The sequence below is a fragment of the Aythya fuligula genome, chromosome 4, assembly GCF_009819795.1.
Source record: "Aythya fuligula isolate bAytFul2 chromosome 4, bAytFul2.pri, whole genome shotgun sequence".
Lineage (NCBI taxonomy): Eukaryota > Metazoa > Chordata > Aves > Anseriformes > Anatidae > Aythya > Aythya fuligula.
Window position 1 is genome coordinate 75177610 of NC_045562.1, and position 27408 is coordinate 75205017.

Here is a 27408-nt window from a genome sequence, read left to right on the forward strand (position 1 = left end):
ATGCCTGTGCATGCCCAAGAGTGCGGACACAAGCAGGTGCATGCTCGCACACACCAGTGCATTCACACACACCCTTGTGCCCACACATGCACACACATCTATGCATGCACACACACATGTGCATATGTACATGCATTCACATGCACACGCATGCCCATGCATGCATGCACAATAAGGTGCATGCACACACATGCATACACAAGCAGGTGCACGCTCACACATGCCATACATTCACACACACACCCGTGCAAGCCCTCATGTGCCCACACATGCACACCCATGCATGCACACACAAGCAGGTGCATGCTCCCACATGCTCCCACATGCATGCCCATGGCTGTGCATGCACAGACGTGCACACGCAAGCAGCAGCATGCCCACCCATGCCTGTGCATGCACACACGTGCACACCCCCACACACACACGTGCACACCCACACGCACACCGTGCAGCAGGCACGAGCAGGGTGAACGCTGCCAGCAGCAGCCCCAGGGTGCAGTGTGGGGCTTGGGGTGAATGGGCGTGGGTTTGGCGCTGTGGGCGTGGCCTATGGGAAAACGGGCGTGGCTTATGGGTGTGTGGGCGTGGCTTTGGGCATGAATGGGCGTGGTTTAGGGGGTGAATGGGTGTTGGCTTGGTGATGTGGGTGTGGCTTATGGGGGAGTGGGCGTGGTTTGAGCCAATGGGTGGTGTGGAGGGTGAGGCTTGGATATTGTGGGCGTGGCTTGGGGCAATGATGGGCGTGGTTTAGGGGTGAACGAGGGTGGGTTTGGCGGTGTGGGCGTGGCCTGGGAAGAACGGGCGTGTCCTAGGGAAGGACTGGGCGTGGCTTAGGGGTGAATATGCGTGGTTTGGTGATGTGGGCGTGGCCTAGGGAAGAATGGGCGTGGCTTGGGGATGAATGAAGATTGTTTTAGCGATATGGGCGTGGCTTAAGGATGAATGGGCGTGGTTTAGGGATGAACGGGCGTGGTTTTGGAGATATGGGCGAGGTCTAGGAAAGAACGAGCGTGTGTTAGGGGTGAGTGGGCGTGGCTTTGTCCATGTGGGCGTGGCCTCGGGGCTCGGGAGCGCGCTTAATTGGCATGGGCGGGGCTGTGGGCGGGGCTCAGGGCGGCTCCCGCTGCGGCCCGGCTGCGGCAGCAGCAGCGGGGGGCTGGGGGGGGGCGGCTCGGGGCCCGGCCGGGGCGAGCCGGGTCGCGTTATCCCGAGCCCAACCGAGCCGAGCCGGACCATGGCCCTGCTGCGAGCCGCCCCCTTGCCCACCGAGCCTGCACCGTGCTGGCTGCCCACCCACGTCCAGGTGACGGTGGTGCGGGCCCGGGGACTGCGCTGCAAGGGCGGCGGCAGCACCAGCACCACCACCAGCAGCAGCACCAGCAGCAGCAGCAATAGCAGCCCAGCAGCGGGTCCCGGCGATGTGTACGCCGTGCTGGAGCTGGGCCGGCAGCGGCACCGCACGGCGGTGGCGGAGCGGAGCGGGGGCAGCGCCGAGTGGCAGGAGGAGGGCTGCGCCCTGGAGCTGCCCCCCGAGCTCGGCTCGCCCCCCGTCCTCACCATCACCCTGCTGCAGAGAGCCCTGCTGGGTGCCGACCGATTCCTGGGGCGCTGCAGCCTGGCACTGCCCTGCCCGGCCCCCCCCGGGCGAGTGGCGGAGCTGGGGTGAGTGGGGGAGATGGGGGGGGGCACCCTAAGGTGGGGGGGGGGTTGGGGTGTTGGAGGGTTTGGGTAGGGTGACCCACCCGCAAAGGGGTTGGATAGGGAGGTGGAGGGGTCCTGGGTGAGTACTGAGTGGGGAGGGGGGATGTGGGGTCCAAAATGGGGGTGGGAGGTAAGGGGGGGGTCACTGGGTGTGTGTTGGCCCCAAAATGGGGGTGGGAGACACGGGGGGGTCGCCAGGTCTGTGTGGGTCCCAAAATGGGGGGTAGAGGCAATGGGGTGTCACGGGGTCTGTGTGTGTCCCCAAAAGTGGCTTGCAGGCAATGAGGTATCACCGGGTCCCTGTGTGTCCCCAAAAAGGGGACTGCAGGCAATGAGGGGTTGTGGGGTCCGTGTGTGTCCCCAAAAAGGGGATTGTGGGCAATGAGGGATTGCAGGGTTCGTGCATGGCCCTGGAAAGGTGTTGCAGGGAGTAGGGTGTCATAGGGTCTGTGTGTGCCCCCAAAATGTGATTGCAGTTAATGAGGTGTCACCAGGCCCATGTGTGACACTCGAAAGGTGTCACAGGGGGTAGGGTGTCACACGGTTTGTGTGTGCCCCCAAAAGGGGATTGCAGGAGGTGGGGTGTCATAGGGTCCATCTGAGCCCCCCAGAGGGCCATCACAGGGCATAGGGTGCTATGGGGTCCCTGTGTGCCCCAAAAGGGGATTGCAGTTAATGAGGTGTTATGGGGTCCATGGGAGCACCCAGAAGGATTTCATAGGGGACAAGGAGTCCCAGGGCTCCCCACATCACCCCAAACGGAGTCCCAGGGCTGCAAATACCCCAGGATCCCTCCTCCCCCAGGAATTGGGGTGCCACAAGCCCCCCCCAGGAGGCTGTAGCATGGATCCACGCGGGGTCTGGTGGCTTTACACCCCCTGGGGACATCTCGCTGCCACATCCCAGTTTATCCCAGTGCAGTTCCCCATCCCGTGGTCCTGCTCCCAGCCCCATTAGGCGCTGCCTCCAGCAGGGATCCCCCTGCGGGGGGAGGACTCGCCGTCCTTCCTCCTCCTCCTCCTCCTCCTCCTCCCAGAAGGGTTTAAAAACAGCCCGGCGTTCCCCAGCTTTCTGCCAGGCAGCGGGGAGGCAGGAATGCGGATGAAATTCCTTCGGGGAAGGAACTTTCTGAGCCTGGCCCCACGCACACCCGGCTCCTCCGTGCCCCCAAAACCCGAGGAATTCGGCTGGGAGGGCACCGTGCGTGCAACGGGGTTGCGAGCGCTTTCCTGCAGCTTGTTGGTGTCTACAACCCACTCTGGCTAGCCCTAAAATGGGAGAAAACGGGACAATTTGCATTTATTTTGCTTTTATTCGCGGGCGGCGCCGGGGAGAAGCCGGGCCTGGCTCCCTCAGCTCGGCCCTAATTCAAACCAGCGCTGCGGCCCTGTGAGGAGAGGGGCCTGTGGCGGTCCCAGCAGGGTTTATGGGGTCTGTGGCGATCCCAAGAGGGTTTTAAGGAGTCTGTGGCAATCCCAGGAGGGGTTTATAGGGCTTGTGGCAAAGGTCTGGGCATCAGGGACCGCTGCTCTATGGGGCAATGTCCGCCCCGGCCAGACCCTGTAGGCCTTGGGGTGCGAGGCCTTGAGGCGCAGGGCTGGGGGTGCCCTGTTTTTTTTTTTATTATTATTTATTTTTATTTTTTGCTGTTTGTCTCCCTCCCTTCCTGTAGCTCTGCTTGCATCAGGAGAACCGACTTCCCCTCACAGGAGCTCTCGAGGCCTTTTTAGCTTCACCCGGGGCCTCCGGGATGGGGGCGAGCATAGAAAACATTGGGGGGCTCTCAGGCTGCACCCATGGCATCTACATTCACATTAACCCCCCAAAGTGGAGTTTGGACATGGAAAACGTTTGGGTTTTGGGCAAATATTACTAAAAATATCTCTTTGCTGTCGGCCTCGCTGTAAGGCGGATGGTTTGCAGGCTGCTGCGTGTTTTTCACAGGGGGAACCAACTTGTGACACCTCACCCAGCACCGTCACCAACAGCTTGTTTAGGAGGAAGTTTTTAGCTTTTTTTAAAAAAAAAAGAAAAAAAAAGAAAAAAAAAAAGGGCAAAATGAGCCCAGGCTCCCCACCTCCACACACAGGCTGTGCCATGCAGATAACCCTGGTGGGGACAAGGTGGGGAAGTGGCAGGGAGGGAGCTGGTGTTACCATGCTGGTGAATGCTATGGGGCTGAGCCCTGCTCCTGCCTCTTGTCCCCTGCACATTTCCCCTTTTTCTGCAGCATTTGAGGCACGGGGAGCTCCCTCAGTGCCCCTTTAGTTTTAGGATCCCATCTGCAGCCCTTGCTCCGAGGCACGAAAGTGCTGCGGGCTTGAAAAAGTCCCAAAAACGAGGAGAAAAAAATAAATTAAAAAAAACAAAACAAAACACAACAAACCAAAACAGGCCTTGATTGTCAGCGTGTTGACCTTGCTCTCGTTTCACTGCTGAGTTTTGTTGGGCGGAAACTTTCCCGGTGGTTTTTATTTTATTTTTTTTCTCCTTGTTTTCAGCTTGATGGAAAAAGTGCCGTCAAACTTGGACCCGTGGCTCGGAGCGGGGCCGGCGTCCGGTGGCATTTAGGAGCTGCCTGGTTCAGCCCTGAACGTCCCTGTTGTGTCTGGGGGAAAAATCCGCTCCTGGAGCCGCCCAGGAGCAGCCCCAGGGCTCCCGTGGCCTTTTTGGGTATCCCAGGGCTTAAACCAGGCTCCACGGCTCAGGGCTGGCGGCACAGCCGTGGTGCAGAGCATCGTTCCTCACTTCTGACTTGTGCTTTTATTTTTAACCCTCTTGGTCAACAGGGCCCATCCCAGAGCTTTTTTTTTCCCTGTGTTGATCGCCGTGTCTGGTTTTTGTGTTGGGGGTAAGGACGGAGCCCTGCTGGTGTGGAAACACGTGGATGCTGGGGGTGTCAAAGAGCAAAATTCAGGGTTTTACAGCGCCAGGTCCTGTTAGCATCCTTGCTCCATCCCTGCCCGGAGCCGTGGTGCAAAGTCAGCCGTGGAAATGTCCCTCGTGGAAGCAGCCTGAGGCCAGGGGCACAAATCCTTGGTGCCGTGCCATTCCTCTGGGTGCTGACCCTTCCTATTTGAAGCCCTTGGGGATGCTGCCCTGAGCTCAGCGTGGCCCTGGGGAGCTGGAGAAGACCTCCAGGAGGTCACATCACCCTGCCCACGGCCGTGACAGGGACCTTGGAGGGGTGAGGAGCATCCTTGGGACGCAGGGATTGTCCCCAAATCCCTGCGGGGCTCCCTGGCTGGCTGTTGGGCCTTCCCCAGCTGGTGGCTGTGCCCTTCGAGTGGGTTCAGGGGGTGAAAAATATTGAATTGGGTTCTTGGGGGTGGCTGAGAGCGACGGGGAGCACCTCGCATGCTGTGGGCTGTGATGAAATCCCCCTTTTGGGGCTGGAAAGGCAGCCCCGAGGGGTCATTGCATCCCCACGGCCTGGCCTTGCCAGGAAATGCTGTGCTGTGTCGAAACCCCGTGGGCAGGAGCAGGAGAGGTTGGTCCTGATGAAACTCAGCTCGGGGTGCTCCGTGCACCACCCGTGGCCGTGAGATCGGCTTCCTTGGCCAGGGCTTTGCAGCTCGGGGCTCGGCAGGGGCTCAGGGTTTGGGTTTTCTCCCAGCCTTTGCTTCTCCAGGTTGTTGTGAGCCTCGTGCCTCCGGGTGCTTGGTTCTGGGAGCCCTTCCCCGTGGGATTACAGGAAAAACGAGCTGCTCCTGCCCACCCCTGCCTTCATTTCCACCTCCTTCTCCGTGCCCCAGAATCTGCAGCTGCACCAGGGGAGCCTGCCCAGCAGCTCCTCGCTTTGGGATCCCGCAGAATCATCTCAGGGCTCTTTTTTTCCCTCTTCTTGGTGCTTTTGGGGCCAGCAGAGTGGTCCTAATCCCTCCTGCCTGGCTTTTCAGGGCGTCTGCAGGCAGGGAGGATGCAAACCTTGGAAGCTGCGGAGCGTACGCAGATGAATTTAGCTGCGGAGCCCGCTTGCTGCCTGCAGCTCTCACCCTCTCCTCTCCATTCATAAATGTTTCACGCTCCTTTTTACGGCTCCTTCAACCTTCCCTCCCCTCCTCTTCCTCCCTGCCCAGCCTGCGCTGGGCTGGGGGAAGTCTCTGAGTTTTTCAGCATAAATTGGTGCGTTTTGGAGTTGTGCCTGGTTGCTCCCGTGCTGGTGCTGCTGATACCTCCTGTCCATCCCTGCTCTCTGTCCCGCTCCCTTCTCCAGCTCCTGAACGTGGCAGGAATGGATTTGGGGCCACCCCAGAAACCCCAAAACCAAGGGGAGGTGGTGAGGATGCTCGGGAGCTGGCTGGGACAGACCTCGTGCTGAGGTTACGTGCCGGGCTGGGCTTGTTGGAGCTGGACCCACAGGAGGAGCAGGGCAGAGCCGCCTCGTTAGCGTGCCTAATTACCTGCCCAGCAGTTTGCTGCAGCTTCTTTCCGAGCTCTCGGAGGAACTCCTGGAGAGATGGACGTCCCCTGCCTTCCCTATCCATGGGGGGGATCATTTTGGGTTTGTTTGGGTTTGTTTCCCATCTGCGCTCGCGGGGATCACCTCGCAAATCAAAAAACCAACACGAGACAAACCAAGAGGGAACAAACCGACAGGGAACGAAGCTACCCAGCAAAAAGTTTGCCTGCGCCCCTGGGGGAAGCTGCATCGAAAACACAGACCCAGGCGGGGAGCCCAAATTCCCTGGGTCGTTTCCCACCCTCTGCTTCCCCTCTGGGCCCCGCGGGCCCTCGGGAGAAGGAGCCCTTTCTGCAGATGTTTGGGGTTTTCCCGTGGATCTCCCCTTCTGCCCCCCAACCCTACAGGGCTCTGGGCTGCCCCCAGCCCTGTCTGTGTCGCTAATTAGAGACGTGGGGCTCCTCTGGCAGCAGGGCTGACCTTGGTGCAGGGATGATTCAGCAGTAAATGATGGGCTGGTGCGGCCGGGGACGAGGCTCTGGCTCCGTGCTGGGCTGTCTGGCTCCATCCTGCAGCTCGTGCAGCCGAGCCCTGTGGGGCAGGAGCACCTCGAATCGCTTCGAGGCAAATTTCAGCCACCCCATCCACCCCAAATGAGCTTTGGGGAGGAGGCCGGCTGCTGGAGAGCTGCAGGAGCGCCCCGTCCGTGCGTCCTTCCCTGCCTGCAGCCCCGAACGTGAGGTCTCCGAGCGATTTGGCCACCCGAGGAGGCTCTCAGGAACCTGCTGCTGGGACCAGTCCGGCAGTGAGACTGGGACACCACTGCTGCAGGTACCTGGGGCGTGTGGGAGGGCTCTCAGATCAGGAATTTGGGATGGCCAAGCTGCTGGTGTGGTGCTGAAGGAGTCGTGGAAGGGACGAGGGACGGGAAGCCTGGGCTTGGTCTCCCCTGGGATCCCCCCTGCGTGATTATTTCCATTAAGGCTTGGCTCCGTGCCCCCTGAGCCATCTTGGCAGCTGGGGAACAGCCCGATGCAGACAGGTACCTCTCAAACCCAAACTCATTTTCTGCCTGATGGATTTGGGAGCACCCGAGCTCCTTCCCCCTTGGGTTTGGGTACCCAACGAGGCGTTTTTAGGAGCGCCGCCCTCACTGGGTGCTCCCCGTGCCTCCTGTAAGCAATCACCCGTGGCCTGATGGAGCTTCCCCAGCCGTGGGGACAGCAGGCTTCGTGTGACATTTATCTGCTGGCTGCGAGGAGGGAAATGCTCCGTGCCCCACTGCTTCCAGCTGCTTTTATCCGGGTCACTCATTTACAGGAGCGGGGAGGGCAGGGGCCAGGCGCTGACCCCGAGCGCAGCATCCTCGGTGTGGCCACCTGCCCCCCTTCACCACCAGCTCCTCTGCTCCCTTTCCACGCCAGGAGTTTGGTTTTTTCCTTTTTTTTTTTTCTTATTTTTCCCCTTTGCTCAGCACTTTCCAAGCCAGGAGGCTGCTGGGGGGGGGGGAGGAGGGAGGATGGGGGCAGCTCTTGCCTTTCGTGGGCAGCGCGCTGCTCTCCGCGCCTCCCGCTCGGCTCCGATCGATCCCAGAGGCAGCAAAGAGCCCCTGTGCTCTCCTCCCCGATCCTCCCCGCTCTCCTTTTCGCCTCTCGCTGCTCTCCTTGGCGGAGGTGAGTGGGAGGAGAGAGAAAGAGAGAGAGAGAGAGAGAGGATCCTCGGCACGGGGAAGGTTTCTGGCTGTGCCGCAGCAGCGCGCTGACCTACATGAGCGCACAGCGATCCCGGAGCAGGAGGAGGGAACCTCGTGCATCCGGAGAGCTCCACGGGGCCCCCAGCTGCTTCCCCTTTCTGGGGCATCTGCAGGGAGCCAGTTCTCCCTTTGTGGTTTCCTCTGCTGGGCCCTTCCTTCCCCTGAGCCACCCGAGGGGTAAATGCGCCCCGTGGGTCCGGGGGACTCGTGCCCAGGCGCAGGGCACGAGGGAAGGAGCAGGCTGGGGTGCTGAGCGTGCCTCTCCAGCCCTCTCTCAGCCCCTTTTAGGTACAGACAGGCTTTGGGGAGGATTAAAAACCCCAAAACAACCTCGATGTGGAAGGATTTGATCCTCCCAGAGGCTCAGGGTGCCACTCACTGAGAGCCCTGCCCCAAAATGCCGCTTCGCCCTCGCCGAGGCGCGTTCCTGACCGGCTGCTGGTTGGCTCTCGGCAGCCCAAAATAGCTCCGTGGTCCTGTGCCAGTGTAAGCAGAGGTTTTCCTTGAGCTGATCGTTTTTTTTTTTTTCTTTTTTTGAAGCAGGTTTAAGGCTTGTTCTTTTAAAGGCGTCGCCGGCGAGCACCCAAATGAGGTTTAATGACTGCAGCATTAAAAGGGACGCACGGGGGATGCGGCGCAGGGCTTCTCGGGCTGTTTCATCTCATCCTCGCCTTCACCCACCCAGATTTTCTCTCTCGCTCCTTTATTTTTTTTTCCACGGGGTGATGTAAGGTATAAAAATGCCTCTCGGGATGTTTCCCGTCCGATGAGTCAGCCTCACATCACTCATCCCCCCCCCCCTAAACCTCTCCCAGGTTTGGCTGCGGGCTCCGTGCGCCTTCCTGCAGCCCTGGCTGTTCCCAAGCCTCAGCTTTCGGTGCTGAAAACCTGAAATCGGGCATTTTGTGGGGGTGGAAGGGGGTGAGCTTTGGGGCAGAGCTTTGGGCTCGGGGAGGATTTCAGCCCGTGAAGTGCTGGTGCTCCTCGCTGCCTCCTGATTTGGGAATTCAGGAACTTCTCGTGCTTTGAATTTCCTCCTCAACCCCGGTGATTTCAGCAGGGTCCCGCCCGTCCCCGTGGCTTCACATTTTCCTGCCCTGGCTTTTCCTTTCCAGTCAACGCCAAGGATGGAAAACTCAGCGGGGATTTTCAGCTGCTGGGAGGTCACTAGGACGGGCTCAACGCACCTCTTAGAGATTTCCTCCAGCTCCTGGAGGACCCTGCAAATCCCCGGGGCTGGGTTTTGGGGCCAGAAAAGCCATGACCATCTCACCCTCCTCTGCCTGGGGTGGTTTGGGAGGAAATCTTTGTGGGGACAAACCCGGGGCCGACCCGGTCTCGTTGCCTTCCTGCAGCCCTGTGATAAGTGGCGGGGGTGTTATCGGGTCCCTGTCCCACTTCTCGTGGCCTCGGGGCACACGGGGGATGCCCTGGGTGCGGAGAGCAGCCCGTGAGATGGGTACAAGCCTCCTGGCTCCACTTTGGGCCTCTGGCTGCCTCATTTTTGGTGGAATTTCTGCAGAATTGGGGCATTGGGGGCCATTACAGAAATATAAATATTTTATATATAAACCAACAGAGGTCTGGGTGTGTTGCACCCTCCATCACCGACCCCTGGAGTAACACGGTGTCAGTGCCGACCCCGAACAGAAGGATTTGTTCTGAATCACTGCCTTTATGCACCAAAAAGCAGGATAAAACTGTCTTTTTTTTTTTTTAAATATGGGCTCACAGCAACCTCCCAGCTGGCAGAGGACTCAGGCACTGGTGACATCCCCCTGGCACGCACGGAGGGTGCCTGATGTTGTGGGGACGGTGGCAGAGCTCTGCTGCCCTACAACACCCCCGTGCTGGGGTTTGCAGCACTGGAAAGTGATGGAAACCCCTTTCCTTTCCTTTTTTCCCCGTCCCCAGGTGGCACAAGCTCCACTCCAAGGCTGGGAAGAAGGAGAAGGAGCGTGGCGAGGTGGAAGTGAGCGTGCAGTTCACGCGCAGCAGCCTGACGGCCAGCATGTTCGACCTGTCCGCCAAGGACAAACCGCGCTCGCCCTTCGGCAAGCTGAAGGACAAGATGAAAGGCAAGAAGAAATACGACCTGGAGTCGGCCTCTGCCATCATCCCCAGCAGCGTGGGCGCCCTCGACGTGGAGGATGACTTCGACGTCGGGGCCAAGAAGTCCAAAATCAAAGGTTTCCTGAAGAGCAAGCTGCGCAAATCGTCCCTGACGCAGTCCAACACCTCGCTGGGCTCCGACAGCACCATCTCCTCGGCCAGCCTGGGCCCGGCTGCAAACGAGGGAACCAAATCCCCCAGCAGACACAGCAGCCTGTCCACGGAGCGCTCCGGTAAGAGGATCAGGGCTTTAAATCCCTCTCCCAGCCTTTTTTCCCTTTTTTTTTTTTTTTTTGTTGCTGTTGCGGCTTTTCCTGCAAACCTGGTCACTAATTCCTTCCCCAAGGAGCAGCGTCCTGCACGAGCACTCCAAGACCTTCTCCGTGCTTGCTAAAATGAGGGAAAACACCCCAATTTTTGCTTTTAATGCCGAGCCTGTGTGCAGACAGCCGTGCTCCGGGGCTGCTTTGCGCTGCTGCGTGCACACCACGAGCCCGCGTGCCACCAACCCTATAGGCAACAGGTTGCAGGGGTTGTGTGGGGCCGTTTCTCCCCTGCCACCCCAAAACTGGTCGCAAACACCAGCTCGTGGCAGAGATCCTCGAGGAGGGAAGCTGCACAGTGCTGCCTAACGAGGTGCTGGTGGCCGGGGGGTGAAGCAGTGACCGGGTGCTGGTAATTAAAGCAATCCCAGCTCTTGGCGCTGGGAGGGAGGCGATTTGCAAACAAACAAGGCCCTTGTAGTGAATTAATTCTCGCTGTCCCTTGAAAATGAAACGTAATTAAAGGGCTTAATGGGCTGGAGACGGGCAGTTCCCGGATGGGGTGGGAGTCCCGGGGTGCTGGGGGACCTCCTGGGCACGGCTGGAGCCAGCTCAAGCACCGGGCTGGTGCCGTGGTGAGGGACACAAGGAGCACAGAGCGGCTGAGCATCGCCTAACGCGATTCCTCGGGGAGTTTCTGGAGTCTGCTGAGCTTTTGGCAGCAGCTGCCGGAGGGAGAAGCCGGCGCTGCATTGACCTGACTCGTGCTGCTCAGAGCTCGGGGGCTCGGCGGCTTTAATTCGAGGCAAACTCTCCAACAACACCGAGGCACGAGCCCTGTGAGGAGCTTTTGGGTGGCTTCTCACATTTATTATAGATCTTGGATCGTCTCAGACAAGGGTTTTGTCTTGCAAAGAGGTGTGTCTGGATCGGGAGGGGGAGGTGATGTGCGTTGTTGTCGTGTAGCCTGTGCAGCCTCGTGCTTGGGACCCCTGCTTTGTGTTTCCAGCAATTGGCAGAGCCTGGGAGAGAGAAACCAGTATAATTTTACAAGTCTCATCAGTATTTAAGTAGCAGATAAGGCTTTTCGTGCCCTTTACACAGGGCCTCACCTATTCTGTGTTTTTCCCCCCCACTGCAGTGAGGGACTTCTTGCCGTCCCCAAGGCTGACCCACAAGAGGGCCTTCAGCGACGACGTCTCCCAGGTCAGCCCGGTCCTGGAGCCGAAAATCATCCAAAACCTGAAGCCAAAGAGCGACCCCGTGTCCCGCTCCTCCCTCTGCATCAACGGCAGCCACGTTTACGGCGACGAGCCTGCCCTGCACAGCCCCACGCCTGCCCCACGCAGCTCCGCGCCGCTACCCGTGCCCAGCGGCCCCAGGAGGTCAGAGGAAGGTTTTGGCTTCGTCCCCCTGCACCCAGAGCCCCCCGAGGCGCCCTGGGGGGGCTTCGAGAGGACGCAGCCGAGAGATGAGCCTCGATTCATCCCGTCTCCTCCCAGCTTAGTGCTTCAGGAAGAGCTGAAGGTGTCCACCAAAGCCGTGACCCTCAGCAACCACCTGGGCAGGGCCAGGATGGAGGAGAGCGGCCGCTCGGAGAGCAAACCCACCCAGGCTGCGGCCCCTATGGTGTCGTCGGTGGAGACGAGGCAGGAGAAGCAGCTGGAAGAATCGAGGAAGGACGAGAAAAAACCCAAAGGGGGCTTCTTCCACCACGGGGGCACCAAGAGCGACACGGGGGGCAGAGGCCAGGGAGAGAAAACGGGAGGCTCGCCCGCGGCAGGCGATGAGAAGAGCAGGGCCGGCAGCTGGTTCGCGTCCAAGGAGCCCAAAGAGAGCCCCCAGAAACCCAGGTCAGTGCCACGGGGGTGTCGGTGCCCGGGCTGGGTGGGATCTGCCTGTCCCGGGCTCGTGGCTGTGCTGGGAAATGCTCTCCAGCACCGCTGGGGGATCAGTTCCCCCGGCTCAGGTGGGATCGTGGCGGTGGGGATGCTCCCTTGGCACTGCGCCTCTCAAAGGGGGGGATTTTTAGCTCGATTCTGTGCCACAGAGCAGCTCCGTGTGGCCTGGTTGGGGAAGGGGAGGTGAATCCCCCTGCGGCGTGGTCATGCCAGGCATTTCCGTGGCCTCAGAGGCCCCCCCTGTTCCCTTTTAACTACCTCAAAACCTCCCTAGCACCCCGAGCAGGACGTGGGACGCAGCAACATGCAATCACTTTTTTACTGACATTCCACCCCCTCTGCATCGCTGCTCTGGCCCGGGCTGCAGTACTTTGTTCATCAGAGATAATTAATTAATATTTCTCAAGTAACTAACCCCGACGCTGCTCTTTCCTCTTCCTATCCCCTCCCCAAGCCTTCCCTGCTCCCGACCGCAAATCTCCGGCTGTTCTCCCTCCACGTGGTGATTCCTCCCGCGCTGATGAAGCTCAGCCCCTGCTCGCGGCGCAGGCGAGGTGGTGCCCGTGCCCTTTTGGTGCTGGCTTTGTCACCAAAATGCCCACATTTGTCCCCAAAATCCCCAGCAGCTGAGTAGGGAGCTGGGGGCTGACTGAGGGCACGGTGCCCTGGGGTTAAAAGCAGCTGGAGGAAATCAGCAGCTGCTGGAATCCAGAGGGCTGCTGCGTTACCGGGATTTTCTGCGGGTTTGCTTCTGGGTGAGGCCAAACGAAGCTGGTCTCTGGGGAAGGACAGCGTCTTACTGCTCAGGATTGCTTTATTTTATTTATTTTTGACTTCCAGCTGAGCTGAAGCTTTGCCTAGGCTTGGTTTGTTGTGGCGTGCCCGAGCTCAGCTTTGCAGCTGCCTCTTCTCAGGCATGATCAGGACCCCATCCCCAAGGGGATGTCTCGTAAGGAGAAACTCCTCCAGCTGCAGGTTTTGCTCCCCAAAATAGGAACCCCTCCGGAGCAGCACGGGCTGGAGGGAACAGATTCCCAGGGGCCCCTTCTGGGATGTCCCCGAGCATCCGAGCGGGCTCTAATTGCGCCCGGCAATTTCCAGGTGGGGAGTAACGAGCTTAAAGCGTGGCAGGAAAAGTCTCTGGTGGAGAACGGCTCATCCTTGGTCATCAATGGAGAACAGATCAGCTCCTTTTAGGAAAAACTCTCATTTTTTCTGTTTTGTTTTTTTCTTTTTTTCCCGTCCTCACACTGGGTGACCTCGCGGGCCGTGAGGTTGGAGCCGAAGCCGTTGGAAGATTTATTTGGTGCTGGCGGTGCCGGGGCGAGCACAGGGGTCGATGCCGTCTGCATTTCAATAATCAAACCCGTGTTCTCTCTCAGGCGTGCGGTGGAAGAGCTGCCAGGGCTTCTCCGTGGGTGTTTTGTAGGCGTCCCATTTGCATCTGGAGGAGAAGCCAGCCGGCCACTCATTTACCAGGGCAACTTCTGCACCCGGAGACGGATTAACCTTTGCTTCGTAGGGAGAACCGTCCCCTGAATCGAGCAGTTTTATGCCTTAACTTTATCTGCAGCAGGGATTTTATTTTTTTTTTTTTTCCCTCCCACTCTCCTGACCTGCAAACCTCAGCTCTGCAGCTCCTGCAGCCTCCTTGGTGCCCTCGGCTCGGTCAAATTTCCCCTGCAGCGGGACGTGGGGGAGAGAGCATCAGAAGCCGTCGTGTTTGCGAGATGGAAAAACCTCACCCTGTAATTAGCAAAAAGCTCTAATTAGAAATTAGAAAGAAACCTTCCAGCTCAGGTTCAAATCAGCCTGCAGCGAGGACGGGTCCGGCACGGAGCTGCCTGCTCTGCAAAACCCCTCGGGGTTGTTTTGGGGAAGTTTTCTGCTCTGGGCTGTTCTTGTCCACCGTGTTTTCGCCCGGGCTCTCTAAGCCCTGGTGTCCGAAGGGCTTTGATATCAGCTTGGATGGAAGTGGGAGGAGAGAGGGAGGCCTGAATTAAACAAAAAAAGCCAGTTCGTTGGGTGTTTGTTGTGTTTTAGGGTTGCGGTGGCCAGGGGTTGTATGTGAGGAAGAAGCTCAGCAGGGTTATTTCGGGCAAGACACAATCGGTTTGAAGATTTTTCAGCCTTTCCCACAATGTTATCGGAGCTCCACAGGTCCCGCTTCCTGCGGCCTGGGTCGGGATGATAAAACGGGGCCGCATCTTGTGCCGGGCAATAGGCAGAGAGAGAAGTTGAACTCCTTTTTTTATATTTATTTTATAATAAAATATATATTTTTATATATTTTTTATATAAATCATCAGCGTTTGGGGATGAGAACCCTTTCCTTCTGCTTTCATGGGAGGAAAATGCGAAATTGCTCCCCGCCTTGGCTGTCACTCCTCTTTTCCATAGTCAGCAGAGGCCAAAAATTGACTCGAGTTCTTCGCTCCTCATCACACGCTCCTAAAAAATGATTTGATGATGATGATGATGATTTCATTTCTGAAATGCTGGGAATTGGAGGAAGGTTTCGGGGCAGCACCAGAACCAGGGCACCGTGGATCCCGGCAGGAGCCCCCAGGGTTGCATCTTGGCCCTTCTGTGTCCGCACGAGCTGCCCAGCTCCTCCTTCTGCTCTTCAATGCTAGTTTGTGACTGGTTTTGGGTGCAAATCTGGAGATTTAATCTCCATTTTCAATGGCACGAGGGGCCACATTCCGAAGAACACATCCATCCATCCATCCTAGCCACCAAAACCCTGTCCCCAAATACTGGGGACTTCACCCGTGTGCCTGAGGGGCTTGGAAATCCTGACCCCGGGTGATGGGGCACAGCTCTCCACGGCCCCACGGAGGGATTTTTCCATCCCACCTTCAGCACAGCTCTTAACCTCGCTAGATTCGAGCCCTGCCCTGCCCCAAACCTGCTTTTTTTTTTTTTTTTTCAGCCCAAGCCTGGTTTTTCTTTATCTGCAGGGCGCAGCCACCACCCCTCCTGCTTGTGGTGCACCGAGCCTCAAACCCAGGCTGCGAGCCGCGGGGGGAGATCCTGCACCGAGCAAGCTGCTTCCAGGAGCCTTTCCATCAGGCGGTTGCTCAGCAATATTTTCTTTTCCATTTTTTTTTTTTTTTTTTTAAATTCTGGGAGGCTAAAATGCGCCGGGGAAGCGCTGCCAACCAAATAAACGAGGGCAGCAAGGTACCCGCTATTTATTTTGGCTGGCGGAGCTGGGGATGGGAGGAGGAGGAGGAGGAGGAGGGTGAGTCAGCAGAGATCTGCTGCGAGCGGAGGTTTCCCTCTAGAGGAGCGTGCCGTGCTGCCAGCCGCCTTCCTCCCAGAGAAGCAGGGTTTCTGTAGGATTTCTGTAGGATTTCTGCAGGATTTTTGTGGGATTTCTGCTCCTGGGGAGCGTGGATCTGCTGCCAGCACCCGGCCAGTAACCAGAGCGGGGAGGTTGATGCTGGTTACTGGTGTAACTGGTGTGTTGGAGAGCCTTGCTTGGTGGGCACCAGCAGGAGTGGGGCCAGGTGGTGAAAATCCCTATTTGGAAGGGGGTTTTGGGGGAGGGATGTTCACCAGGAGAATAAAAAATAAATAAAAGGAAGGAAATGCAGGCTCCTGCCGCAGATGGAGGCTGTTGGAGGATACCGTGAGCCTCTGGAGAGCCTGAATTTGAGGGAGATCAGAGGAAAAGGTGAATTTGCAGCGAGTGGTGAAGGAGCCCGTGGCTAACGTGTGCCCAGCTGAGGGGCTGGGATGGCAAACACCAAACTGAGAGAATTTGGGGCAGCTCGGTGGCCCTATCTCCCTGTGCAGCCCCTGGCACGCTGCCTCGTGGCCTTGGTGTGGCTTGGGGACGGGCACCACTGCTGCTCAGTGACAGCAGGAGAGGGCACCCACGAGCTGTCTGTGCCCGCAGCGCTGAGGGAGATGCTGCTTTTGAGTGGAAATGAAGGTTTTTTGGGGGGCTTTTTGGTGCCTGGATGATTGGTTCTGCTCAGCAGTAGCTGGCGGAGTGTCTGGTGCGTGCCGGAGTTGGTTTGGCCGTGTGCATGCGGGCAGATGCCCTTCAAATGCCATCTCCGAGCTCAGAACCTTAAACAAGGGAGGAAGGAGGAGTTGTCGGGGTGTTTTTGGGGCTTGAAGCGGGGCTTTGGAGCTGCCAGAAGAGGAGCAGGGGGTCCCTTAGCCCTGCTGCGGTGGGCGCAGGTCCTGGCGCACCACGCATCGCTCGCGGACGGAGGCGCAGAGCTTCCAGGGCACCACAAAATGTTAGCGTTTGCCTCAAGGTGGCATTTTTGTGCTTTGAAATATTTCTTTTGTGTGTGTGTGCGTGTCAAAACCATCCACAATGAGCGAAAATAGCTGCCCGAGCCACTTTGCCGTTGAGCAGGGCGCTGACAGTGAGGCAGGCCATGATGGGCCCGGGCTGCACTTGCCCTGTGCACGTTGGCAGAATAATTCCTTTATAAAACCTCATTATTTATCCTCAATTAAACTTCGGTGGGCCACATCGATGTCCACATTTCTCCCAAGCCATGAGTTGGGCCTCTCTGAGGCTCCACGGGGAAAAGGGGCCGGTGTGGAGCTGCCCGAGGGGGCAGACCCACAGCAGCTCCCCCGGCTCGTGGTGCTGAGCCCCGTGGAGCTGGTGCCTGCCCGTCCTACCTGCACGAGCAGCCGGCGCTCACGGCCTCTTCTCTCACCCCTGCGCTGTCTTTTGCTGGCTGGGCTGTTGCAGCAGAGCCTGGGGAGGGCTGGGGTCAGGGTCACCTCCACCTGCCTGCGAGGTTTTGGCTGGAGAAACCTCCCTAGAGCCCCCAGATTGCAATCCTCGAGGACTGGTGGCTGAAAACCAGAGAAGAAAACCGCGTTTAGCCCCCCTCTAATAACTCCCCTACGCGCGTGCGTGCAGCCCTGTCGCGGCACTAACCAGGAGGACCCTTTTGTCTTCCCTCCACAGCCTGGAAGTGTCTCCTCAGGTAGAAACCAGCTCAGCTGCTCCCGCTCCTCCTTTTCCTCCCCGCTCGTTTCCTCCTCCCGCCGCCGCTCGCATGCCGCCCGCTCACCTCCCTCCCGCTGCAGGAGCCGGCCAGCCTGGCTGCTTGTCCCCTACCAACCCCTTCCTCAGCTCCCTGCAGAGCAACCCCTTCTTTGAGGACCTCGTGGCGGAGCAGGTACTAAATTCTCCTTCACCTACTCGCTTTTTCTCTAGCTCCCCGCCTGGGCCGCCTGCTTCAACAGAGGTCGCTGCTGGCAGCTTGGGTTCCTCTGCGGATTGCAGCCCCCCTGCCTCCCTCCGCCTCCCGGACCCGCTGAGGGATCCTCCAGCCCCAAACGTTGGCGTCCCCGTGCCCGAAACCGCTCCCCCGCCGCACGGAGACCTTCCTCCTCCGGCCGAGCAAGCCGCCAGCGCTCCTCTTCCTCCTCCTCCTCCTCTTCCTCCTCTCTCCGAGTGGGACGCCACCTTCGAGGCTTTTGCCAGCAGCAGGCTCAACCCGGAGGCGAAGGAGGAAAACCTCTCGGCTCCAGCGTTGGCGGAGGGCATCGCCTTCATCGATGATCCCGAGGGGATGAGCCCCGCGGGCGGATCGGCCGAGAAGGGGGCGAAGGCGTTGGAGAAGCCGCAGGTCGGCGGCGAGGTGGCCCCGGCGCTGATGCCTTGGACGAATTTCTCCGGGTTGGACGTGGGGGCCAACCTGGTGAGCACCACGCAGGAGGCGACGGTGATAGAGGACGTGCTGAGCCCCGTGTCCGCCGGCTCCGGGGGGAGGAGGAGGAAGAGCAGCACGCCGATGGTTTGGGCGCCGGCGTTCTCCCCGGGAAAGGAGGCTTCGGCGGGACGAAGCGCCGAAAAACGCGACGGGGAGGGCGAGGAGAAAAACGAGGAGGAAAGCTCGAGTTTGGGGGAGAACGGCTGGATGACCATCGCCACCGAAACCGCTTCCGAGCCCTCGGAGAGCACCCGCAGCATCGGCCAGGAGAGCGCCTTCGGGCAGCGGCCGTTCCTCGGCGAAGGCGCCTCGGAAGCGAAAAGCGCCCCCGGCGCCGCCGCTTGCGTCCTGCCCAGGAGCAAATTCCCCCCCGAAACCTCCTCCCAAACGCTGCCGGGGGGCAACGTGGCCGCCGTGCCCCCGCGGGTGCTCCCGGAGGGGGCTCTGAGACGCTTCCCCGAGCCGGGAAGGGATCCCCAAGGTCCCCCGGGGGGCCGGGAGGAGATGTTTGACATCAGGACCTCGGTGTACCGGCTGCAGGCGAGCATGAGGCTGGAGGCGGGCGAGGGCCGCTTGAGGCTCAGCTCCGACGTGCACGAGAGGCGCCTGGTCCTGTCCCCGTGGCCGGCTGTGCGAGGGGAGCAGGAGGAAATCGTGGTGCCCGGCTCGGATGCGTCGCCCCCAGCGCCTCCCCCCAAACCTCCCAGGTGGTTCGCGGCCGCGGGGGGCAGAGGGGATGAAGAGGAAGAGGAGGAGGAGGAGGGGTGTGAGATGAAGGGGAGGCAGCAGGGCGGCGAGGGAGGTGCTGAGGGTCTGCAGGGGGACGTGGAGCTGTCCCCGAGCGGCGAGACGTCCGTCCTGGCACCTCCCAGCACGGCTGCACCCGGAGCTGCCACCGCTGAGGCTGCTCCCGAGATCCCAGCCCCCGGGGACGCCTCTCTGGGGACGGAGCCGTCGGAGATGAGCGGGGAGGATGCGGCCGAGCGGTTTGAGACGTGCCCGTCGAAGCTCTCCCTGGGGAGCTGGAGCCAGCCAGCTTCATCCCCTCAATCCCCGGGGCCGGGAAATGATGCTGAGTTGGAGACAGCCCCCGAGCAGCAGCAGTTCCCCGAGGAGCTGAGTGTTTCGGGACTCACCCCGTCTTCCAGGCTGGATTCGGGCCAGTCTGAAGCTTTCTGGACGGCCGTGGAGGAGCAGGAGGCAGCGGGCTGGCCCCAAAGGTTAGCGCCTGGGCACAGCCCACCCCAAGCCGAGCTGGAGCTGGCGGTAGGGCACGGTGCGGGGCGGCGCGGGCAGGCTCGGGGCCGGCCATCCGAGCTCCAGCGCTCATCCGACAGCAGGATGGACTTCAAGAAGGCTGATTTCTGGAAGGCAGATGGAGCAGAGGAGAGGAATGAGCGGGATGCTTCAGTGCCGGGCAATCCCTTTGTCCCGGCAGCCAGCCCCATCGCCCCGAGCAACCCTTTTGTGGAAAAGCCACCAGAACCCCTCCCCGTGCGAGCTGTGCCGCCCGAAAAGCTCGGCCAAGGCTTCGGCTTCCCCCAGCTCCCCGAGGAAACCCTGCAGCCCACTAACCTCCCCGGGGAGCCTCCTTCCCTGCATGCCAGCCAGCCCTTGGCCTTCTCCACCCCTTTCCTCGTGGCTGCCACTAACCCCGAGCCGTTCCATTTCCCCTCCCCTGCCGCCAGCAGCCGCGCATCAGCAGCCCAGCCCTGCCCTTGGCTGCAGTCCGGTGACACGCCAGCTTCAGCCCTCGTGGTTTTGCCCAGGGAGACACAGCCAGCTGAGAAGCCTTTTTGCCAGCAGACGACCAGGTGAGCACTCCGGGGAAGGCGAAGGGTTTGTGTTTCTGGTCGAGGTGTGATCCCGGCTCGCTGTCGGCAGCTCCCGGACACCACGGAGGTGCCCTCCGTCTCCTTCCCCTCCTGATCCGTACCTGTGGTCCCCAAGAGCTCTGCCCAAACCCTCAGCTCTCTCGGATTTCGGTGGGGAACAGCCACAGCTCTCCCCTCTTCGCCCTAATCCAGAGCAAAAGGTTTGGCGCGGCCGAGCTCTGCCCCAGCTGGATGTGCAGCCACAAATTGCATCTGCATTTTGCTCGGTGCTGATTTTTGGCTCCATCATCTCCCCCCTGCTTGCAAAGCGTGGCTGCCAGGAGAGCTTCCAGCTGGCCCAGCTCTCGTGAGCTCCTTCGTGGCATGTGCACGGCTCCTGCCCCTTCCGTTCATTCAGCTTTGGTCCCTTTTTTCCTTTTTAAACCACCTCCAGGTACTACAAACTTCTCTCCGTAGCCAAAATAAACATGAGTTTCGCTGGGGGGGGTGGCAAAATGCCCTTCCCCACTCCCCTCTGCCAAGGTGCCCACCGGTAAGGAACCAAGCAGGGCTTAGCCATGGGGCTACTGGGAGGAAAGAAAGCTTTCTTCCTCCTCCCAGGTCTTTTGCTGGTAGAAAAGCTGTGAAGTGGAGAAAGGTGCTGAGTTTAGGGCATGGAGGCTTTGCTCTGTGTCCTGTATTTCTTCTGGTGGCCCTTCCTTGGGTCCTTCGGGGCAGGAGGAGGTTGGCCCAGGCTCTTTCTGCTCAGAGCACCAAGGGTCAGGTTCCCTGTGCTGGGAAACTACGGTTTACACGGGGACCTGGTTCTCCTGGAAGTGATTTGATCAACTTGACAGAAGGCAAGTGGAGCTTTTTGAGGGTGCTGAAGTGATCAAATCCTTTCTGGCCCAAGAATAATGTGGGAAATGTTCCTGGGGAGGGAGAGGACAGGAGGATGGGGACAGTAGAAATTACCTGAGCTCCACTGCTGCAGGAGGATCCCTCCTTGGCGTGGGGTTGGTGTGCAGAATGACGCTGGGAGCAAAGACCAGCAAGAGATGGGGCTGATAAAGAAAAAAATCACTTATCGAGGCCAGGTCCTTCAATCCCTCTTAACTGGATTATTCATTCTCTGTCCGATCACCTTGTTCAAAACCTGCAGGCAGAGCGGATACACAGAGTTCTGTGAGCATTTCATGGAAAGAGAAGTGTCCTGCCAGCCCTACGGGGAGAGGAGTCAATAAGGTGTGCTCCCAGCCCCCTTTCAGCACCCTGTGCAGCCACTCGAGGGAAGAAAGGGGGATCTGAAGAGGTCCTCATCCTTTCGGTGCTGGCTTCTGTCACCTTACGTGTCTCAGAAGTCCTTGAGCATCTCCGGGCTGGTTCCTCTGCCTGTAGAGGCGGGGATGGCGTGGATTTTTGGTGTTATGGTTCAAGGAACTTGGAAGAGTTATTAGGGTCTCTGCGGGAGGCTCTGAGTGCGTTATGGGGCTGGGGAGATGAGCCTGGTTTGGGGGAGAGGTGAGCTCCCTGTGGTGGCATCTGCTTTTCCCAGAAGGGTCTATTAGCACGGTCGAGGCGTGCAGAAGTAATGTATGGCACAAAAGAGGTGGAAGGACGAAGGAAAGCTTCAAACCTGGAGCAGGCAGAAGGACCGTGACGAGTGACTGATGTTGTTGTCTTAAAAGGACCCTTCAGGTTCACCCACGTGCCAGTTTTGGCAATCTGAATGCAATTCTTATTTTTTTTTTTTCTATCCCTTTCCTTCTGTAACCCCTGTCTGCAGGGAGCTCTGGCCCTGGGGTGCGGCAGCGGCGTACACAAGGAGAGTCGGACCATTTTCCTTGGATTTGTCCTTTGTTGCCTTGTTGGCTGTGAGGAGCATTTTAATGGGCAGATAAAGGACTTAATTCCTAAGCTGCTGCAGGGAAATCCCCCCAGGCTTCGTTTGCGCTCGGCAGCGACCTTGGGAGCCGTGCTGCGACCCAGCGAGGCTCGCAGGGAGAGGGGCCGGGGTCGTGCTGCCTTCATCTTGAGCTGTCTCACCTCAAAGGTGTGAATTTTCATCTTCTTTACGGTCACCTGGAGGCACAGCAGTGGATTCGCAGCTGGAAACGGGTCCCACATCTCAGCAAGCCCAGCGGGACGTCGGATGGGGCCGTGAAGTGACCCTCTGACTGCTGCTGGCAGTGCCCTGGTGCCCGGCCCCATGAATCAGGCTTCTCCTGGCCAAGAATGGGATCGTTTTATTTTTATTTTTAGTGTTTTTCAGCCCTGCAGAAGTTCCTGCGTTCCCACTGGCAACAGGAGCGAGAGCTGCCCGAGGCCAGCCCCTGCTACCAAAGCCCATCCCGGTTACCCCGCTGCCACCCCAGGGCTGGGGCTGGTTTTCTTTTTGCCGAGTGGCCTTCGAGTTTGGGGCAAAAGAAGACACATTTAGGGCTTAGAAATGGTTCCGGTGTCTGACTGCCAGCAGGCTTTTTCTTACAGGCGTGCCTCCTGCTTCTGCAGCCCTGCTCCGTGGTTCAAGCAAGCAAAATCATTTCTTCTGGATTGTTTTTTTTTTTTTTTTTAAAGGACTGTGTAGGAACGTCTTTCAGGATTTGTTCCTGGCCTCTGGTCCTCTCTGGTTCACCCTCACCCATCTCGTGTGGTAACAAAAGGACGCAGCCAGCTGCTGGGGGGCATCGTGCTGCTTGCAGTTGGGGTGAAAAGAGTGAAGGCAGGGCACTGGGTGCTCGAGGCTGGCGTGTGGAATGGTGATTTCCCCAGCCCTGATGCTTCAGTGGGCTCCCACCCAGGTTTGTGGGATCCCTCTCTGGTTTTTCGAGCTGTGTGGGACCTGTCCGTGCAGCTGGACAGCTCTGACAGCTCTGACCAGGGGTTTTAATGGCTTGTTGGAGCCTGGCGGTGTTACTGCTGCTAGAAAATAGGTGACAGGAGGCATCGCCGTGGTTGGAGAGCACATTTGATGCGAAGAGAACTCCCTGGCAGCACGATGGGGACGTTGTGTGGCACATCCTGACCTGCCACAGCCCACAAGGCCCAAGGACACCAGCCCTGGGGACTCGGGGCCGAAGCCTGACGTGATGCCACCTCCGTCCTGGCCTCAGCTGCCCCACGACAGGGCTGAAAGCTGCCTGCTCTGCTTTGGAAGCTGAAATCAAGCACAGCCGGGCACTCACAGCACAAGCTGGGCTGGAGAGGCGTCTGTCAGCCCGGCTGGCAGCTCGCACGATAACCGTGGGTGTTCTTCTGCCTCCCACGCCTCGTCCCACCGACGCCTGAGGTCCCTGTTTGTGAAGACAGGCTGTGCTTCGCCTGCCTCGCTCGAGAGCTGAGGCCCTGTGAGCACAACGCCCCCCTTCCCCTGCAGTATTGTTGGGATTTTAACCCCCCCTTGTAGGGTTTCTGCTGCACCTGAGGAGTGCGGAGGCTTCCTGAAGGTCCTGGGTGGGTTTGAAGATCTTTTTAAGACCTTTTTATCCCAAGTAGTGTGCACAGGTCTGTTTGTTGCTTGCAGGAAGGTGCCGTCAGGTCACTTCTCTTTCCATCGTGCTGAAAAGCAACGCGCTGCATTCCATCTTCTGGATGGAGAGTGAAGCAAAAATGAAAGAAAACGTAGTGAAGCCTGGCTGTTGGGCTGGGGCAGTGCAGGAATTGATGCATTGAGGTTCAGGACCATGTTTTTGTGGAACCTGGGTTAAGTTTCCCCGGGCTGTGCCAATATCTGGTTGCCTGGGGCTCCTTGTCCGTGCAGATCCCATCTCGGGGTGGAAACGGTGCTGGGGAGCGCCGTGGGCTCTGCAGGGCGCTGGCTCCTCTCCCCTGGGAGCAGGCGAGCTTCGAGCAACGCACACGTAGGTGATTTAACTGCTTGGAGGTGACCAAATTTGCTCAGTGGGTCCCATCCCCCTTAAAACCCTTAGGGACAGCCAGCAGCGTTGCTCCCCAGCTTGCCAGGGTGCTAAATATGAAAGAAAGGATGCTAAAATCCTCCTTTTTCCACTCAGCCCTCACCCGGTGAAGCCCATCAGCGCTGTGGTGCAGGAGGAGAAGAAGCAGCAGCAGCACAAGTCCAGCCTGACGCAGGCTCTGAGCAACGGCCTGGAGAAGCTGAAGACGGTCACCACGGGCAGCATCCAGCCCCTGGCCCCGTCGTCTCACCCGGAGAAAGCTGACCCCAAGAAGTTAAAGGTAGGAACAAAGTGCTCAGCTGCTCCACGTGCCTTCTTTCAGCCCTTAATTCTCTTCTCATGCCATCAGCCAGGCCGGCTGCTGGGGGATTGGGGAAGGAGGAAGCCCCCGAGCAGCGAATGCCAGGCTCATGGGGTCAGTTGTGCCCCTGCCCTTAGCTTGTTGTTGTTTTTTGAGGTTTGAAATTGTCTCAGGGGAAACCCTTTTAAATGATTCACTCGGTGGGAGCGCTCTGCGAGGCTGTATGGGCCTGGATGTCCGGGCAGTTGTTCCATGTTCCACCTCCTGTGGTTTTTGGGCAAGCAGTGGCATGTTTTTAGCTGTTTTTAGACCACGAGACGTGGTAGCTCACCCGCTCAGATTTGGAAACGAGGCAAGAACAGGAAAAACTAACCTCGTTGGGGGCTGCAGCACCTTGCCAAGGCTGAGGGGAGCGGTGGTTTTGACTTTCTGACCCTTCCTCTTGGTTTCTGCCGCAGGATCCCGGCGTGCTGGACCAGTCGGCCAGGTATTACCACCTGACCCACGACGAACTCATCCAGCTCCTGCTGCAGAGGGAGAAGGAGCTGAGCAAGAAGGAGGAGCACATCCAGGAACTGGAGAACTACATTGACCAGCTGCTGGTGCGCATCATGGAGCAGTCTCCCACCCTCCTCCAGATCCCCCTGGGAGGGGAAACCAAGACCAAGTAACCTCCTCGCGGAGCCCAGCAGCCCTTGCCTCGAGCACCTCCGCAATAACCGCGCTGCAAACGTCCCCGCACTCCCCCCCCCTCCTCTTGCAAGAGGGCTTCTGCTCGCAGAGTGTAGCAGGAAAGGCGCTCTGCTTCACCCAGCTCCTGGGAGCTGTAGGGTGGGAGGCTGTCCTCCACCCTATGGGGAGGAGCGGAGCCCTCCTGAGGTCCCTGCCCTCGTGGCACCTTCTCAGGCGCTCGTCCTGCCGATGCTTTCAGTGGTCCAGGGACGCTGAGAGAGCTGGAAACCACCTCGCCCTCGTCGTGTCATGCTGCTGCTGCTCTCCCGCCTACGCTCGTCCGCGGTCCCTTCTCTGAACTGGTGTGCTCTGGCTGGGGGAGTGGTAAACCGGGGAAGAAATCGGGGTGAAAAAACTGGGGGAGGGTCTAGGAGCGCGTCGCCGTGCCCTGAGTGCGCTCAGCAGGGCAGCCAGGGCGAGGGGCTGCTGCTGGGTGCCTCTTCCCCTTCCTGCCCCCTATGTTGTACCCCGAAATGAAGGGTGTCTGAGCAGCCAGCTCCTCCGTGGCAGTACCTGGGGGTATTGGAGGTGGTGAAACAGCAGTGCTGGAGTCAGAGGCTGTGAAGAACTCGATCCCACGTTGCTGCCTGGTGGGGAGCTGCGCTGGCTCTTTCGCGTCGTGGTGCAGCTCAGAATAGGTTTGGGAGAAGGATCGTGCACCATCGGTGCTGGGGGAGAGCTCCTCGCACACCGCCCGGCCCTCCACCTGCGTGCACAAACCACGGGTGAGATTTAGGATCAGTATGAACCCCCCCAAATCCTGCGTCTGCAGGAATTGCTTTCCACCGGCTGCCTCCCCCCGCCATCCACTTGGCGTTGTCGTTAACACTCCAGGCTAATCAACACCCTAAGGACCAGAGCTGGTGTGCAAAGGCTGCCCTGATGTGCACAGGCTGCCCTGCCACCCCCGTGCATGACATCCCCGCAGCTCAGGCAGCCGCCCCACACACGCCAGCACATGCTGTGACAGCTAATCGATGCAAAATCACCTTCCAGCCAGTATTCGTCCCAAAGCAGCTAGAGTTGTATCACATTTATGCGCCCAGGGGAGCTTGGGCCCACCCGTAGACGTCCTAGGCCAGCTCTCTCGGGAGCTGGGTGCTTCTTGCTAGCTCGGAGTGGCCGTGGAGAGGCTCCCTGAACGCCTGGTGTAGTAGCTGTAGGTGGTGACGGTCTGAGGCTGGCAAGCAGCGCTCCTGGCAGCGCCTTTTGGTTTGGAGATGCTGGGGAAGGGCACCGAAAAGAGGTGCTGCTCCCCCTCTGCTTGTGTTTTGGAGGATCAGCGCGTGTGGGACTTGAGCTGTCTCCACGTGCAGGGCGTCTTTTCTCTTCCGTAGATCTTAAAAAGTTCCTGGATTTTTTTTTTTTAGCTTCATATTCTTCTTTTTTTTTTTTTTTCCTTACTTGTTTCCGTGTATACCAGGACTGAAAAATGGTGCCTTTCGCAAAAGAACAACGGCAGTTTCCTACAAAAAAAAAAAAAGGCTCTGAGATCTGATTTCCAGCTCAGCGCAACGTGGCTCGGCCACCTTTTTGCCTGCTAATTCGAACGAGGCGAGTTTATTCCTAAAAGCAGTCAGCAGAGCCCTCCTGTCCCCAGGGGAGATGCAGACACCAAGGGATGATGCTGAGGGTAGGGCATGGCAGGTATTACAAGACAAAATTCAGCCGTGTGAAGACAGGACTGGGCCGTGCTCGCAGCCTGAGGCTGTTGGAAGTGGGAGGCATCAGCTTAAAGGGGATTTGGGAAGTCCTCTGGGGTTTTGCACCTCGCTACCTGCATCTTTCTCTTCCTCCGCGTGTCTCAGATGCAGGGAGTTGCGTTTCTGGTGTAAGATGTGAGGGCCTGAGGGAAGGGGTTTCGCTCTCGTTGTATGGAGAGCTAAAAAAGAAGCTTCTCTTTGCCTTTATAATCAAAATCTCTCATGGCCTGGGAGCAAGGTTCCCTTTCTGGGTGCCCGTGTCCTGTAGAAAAGCCTTCGCTTTCACCTGGAACCAGCAGGGAGGAGCTGTGGGCAGCTGGTACTGCGTCAGGAGAGCTGCGCAGGTCAGGGATGCTGAAAAATAAAAGCTCACGTCAAAGGGATGTTATTAGGGGAGAGAAAATTAATTAGGGCAGAAATCCTGCAGTGTCCACGCTGGTGCTCCCCAGGGTAACACCCGGGGCTCTTGCTCTGTGCTGAAAGGAGCAGGAAAATGGATTTTAGGGAGGTCGCCTGGGCCAGCCGCAGCCTTTCACTGGTTCGGTTCCAGACACAGCCATAGCAATAACTCCGTGTTTTGCCTTTTGCATCCTGCTCTGTCCTTCTTTTTTTCCCCGCACCCAAGCTGTTTCCACGGGTTTTCTGCAGGGTTTGCTCTCACCTGCTCTGTTCTGTCAGCCCCACAGCTGGGTGCATTGCTTATAAAGAAGCCGAGCGATCCGTTTTTGTGTTTGCTGCCCCTTCGGGCCCGGAGTTTGGGCCAGAAGAGCAGCCGAGGCGAGTCCTTCAACTGGAACAAACCCCAAGGGACGTGGGTACCGAGGTGTCACGTAGGCCCAGCCTCACGACTCGTCTGTGAAGAAACAGCCACGTGTCTTGTGTTACAAACGTGGGGTGAAGAAACATCCCAAAACGGCCGAGGGAAGTGTCGGGGTTCGGGGAGTTGTTGATTTTTTTCCCCCGTGCTTCGTGTACGTGGGAAGCGGGTTCTGTGTGTCTCATGTTTTAATAGTTGCCACCGATGTTTATAAAGAGCTTGTTATTTACGTTTTAAGCACTTTAAAGGAGAAAAAAAAAATAATAAAAGTTGTTCAAGCTGTTCCTAGA

The 27408-nt window shown here is 58.5% G+C and overlaps 1 protein-coding gene across 4 annotated transcripts; it reads left to right on the plus strand.

The window, feature by feature from the left end:
• Window positions 1–1175: 1175 nt before the first annotated feature.
• On the plus strand, window positions 1176–27408 carry RAB11FIP5 (RAB11 family interacting protein 5). 4 transcript variants are annotated; one of them, XM_032186207.1, is made up of 6 exons: window positions 1176–1662; window positions 9771–10201; window positions 11373–12084; window positions 17336–18544; window positions 23662–23845; window positions 24325–27408. In XM_032186207.1, the coding sequence occupies exons 1-6, from the start codon at window positions 1235–1237 to the stop codon at window positions 24535–24537; spliced, it is 3177 nt and encodes a 1058-aa protein (XP_032042098.1). In that variant the 5' UTR covers window positions 1176–1234; the 3' UTR covers window positions 24538–27408. The 4 variants fall into 4 exon arrangements, with proteins under 4 accessions (XP_032042098.1, XP_032042099.1, XP_032042101.1 ...); XM_032186208.1 differs by having other exon boundaries at window positions 17336–18541; XM_032186210.1 differs by lacking the exon at window positions 17336–18544.

Coding starts and splice junctions, on each gene's coding strand:
- RAB11FIP5 (XM_032186207.1), top strand. CDS start 1,235: ATGGCCCTGCTGCGAGCCGCCCCCTTGCCCACCGAGCCTGCACCGTGC. Junction 10,202..11,372: donor CCTGTCCACGGAGCGCTCCG/GTAAGAGGATCA, acceptor CCCCCACTGCAG/TGAGGGACTTCTTGCCGTCC. Junction 18,545..23,661: donor CCCCCCAAACCTCCCAGGTG/GTTCGCGGCCGC, acceptor TTTTCCACTCAG/CCCTCACCCGGTGAAGCCCA.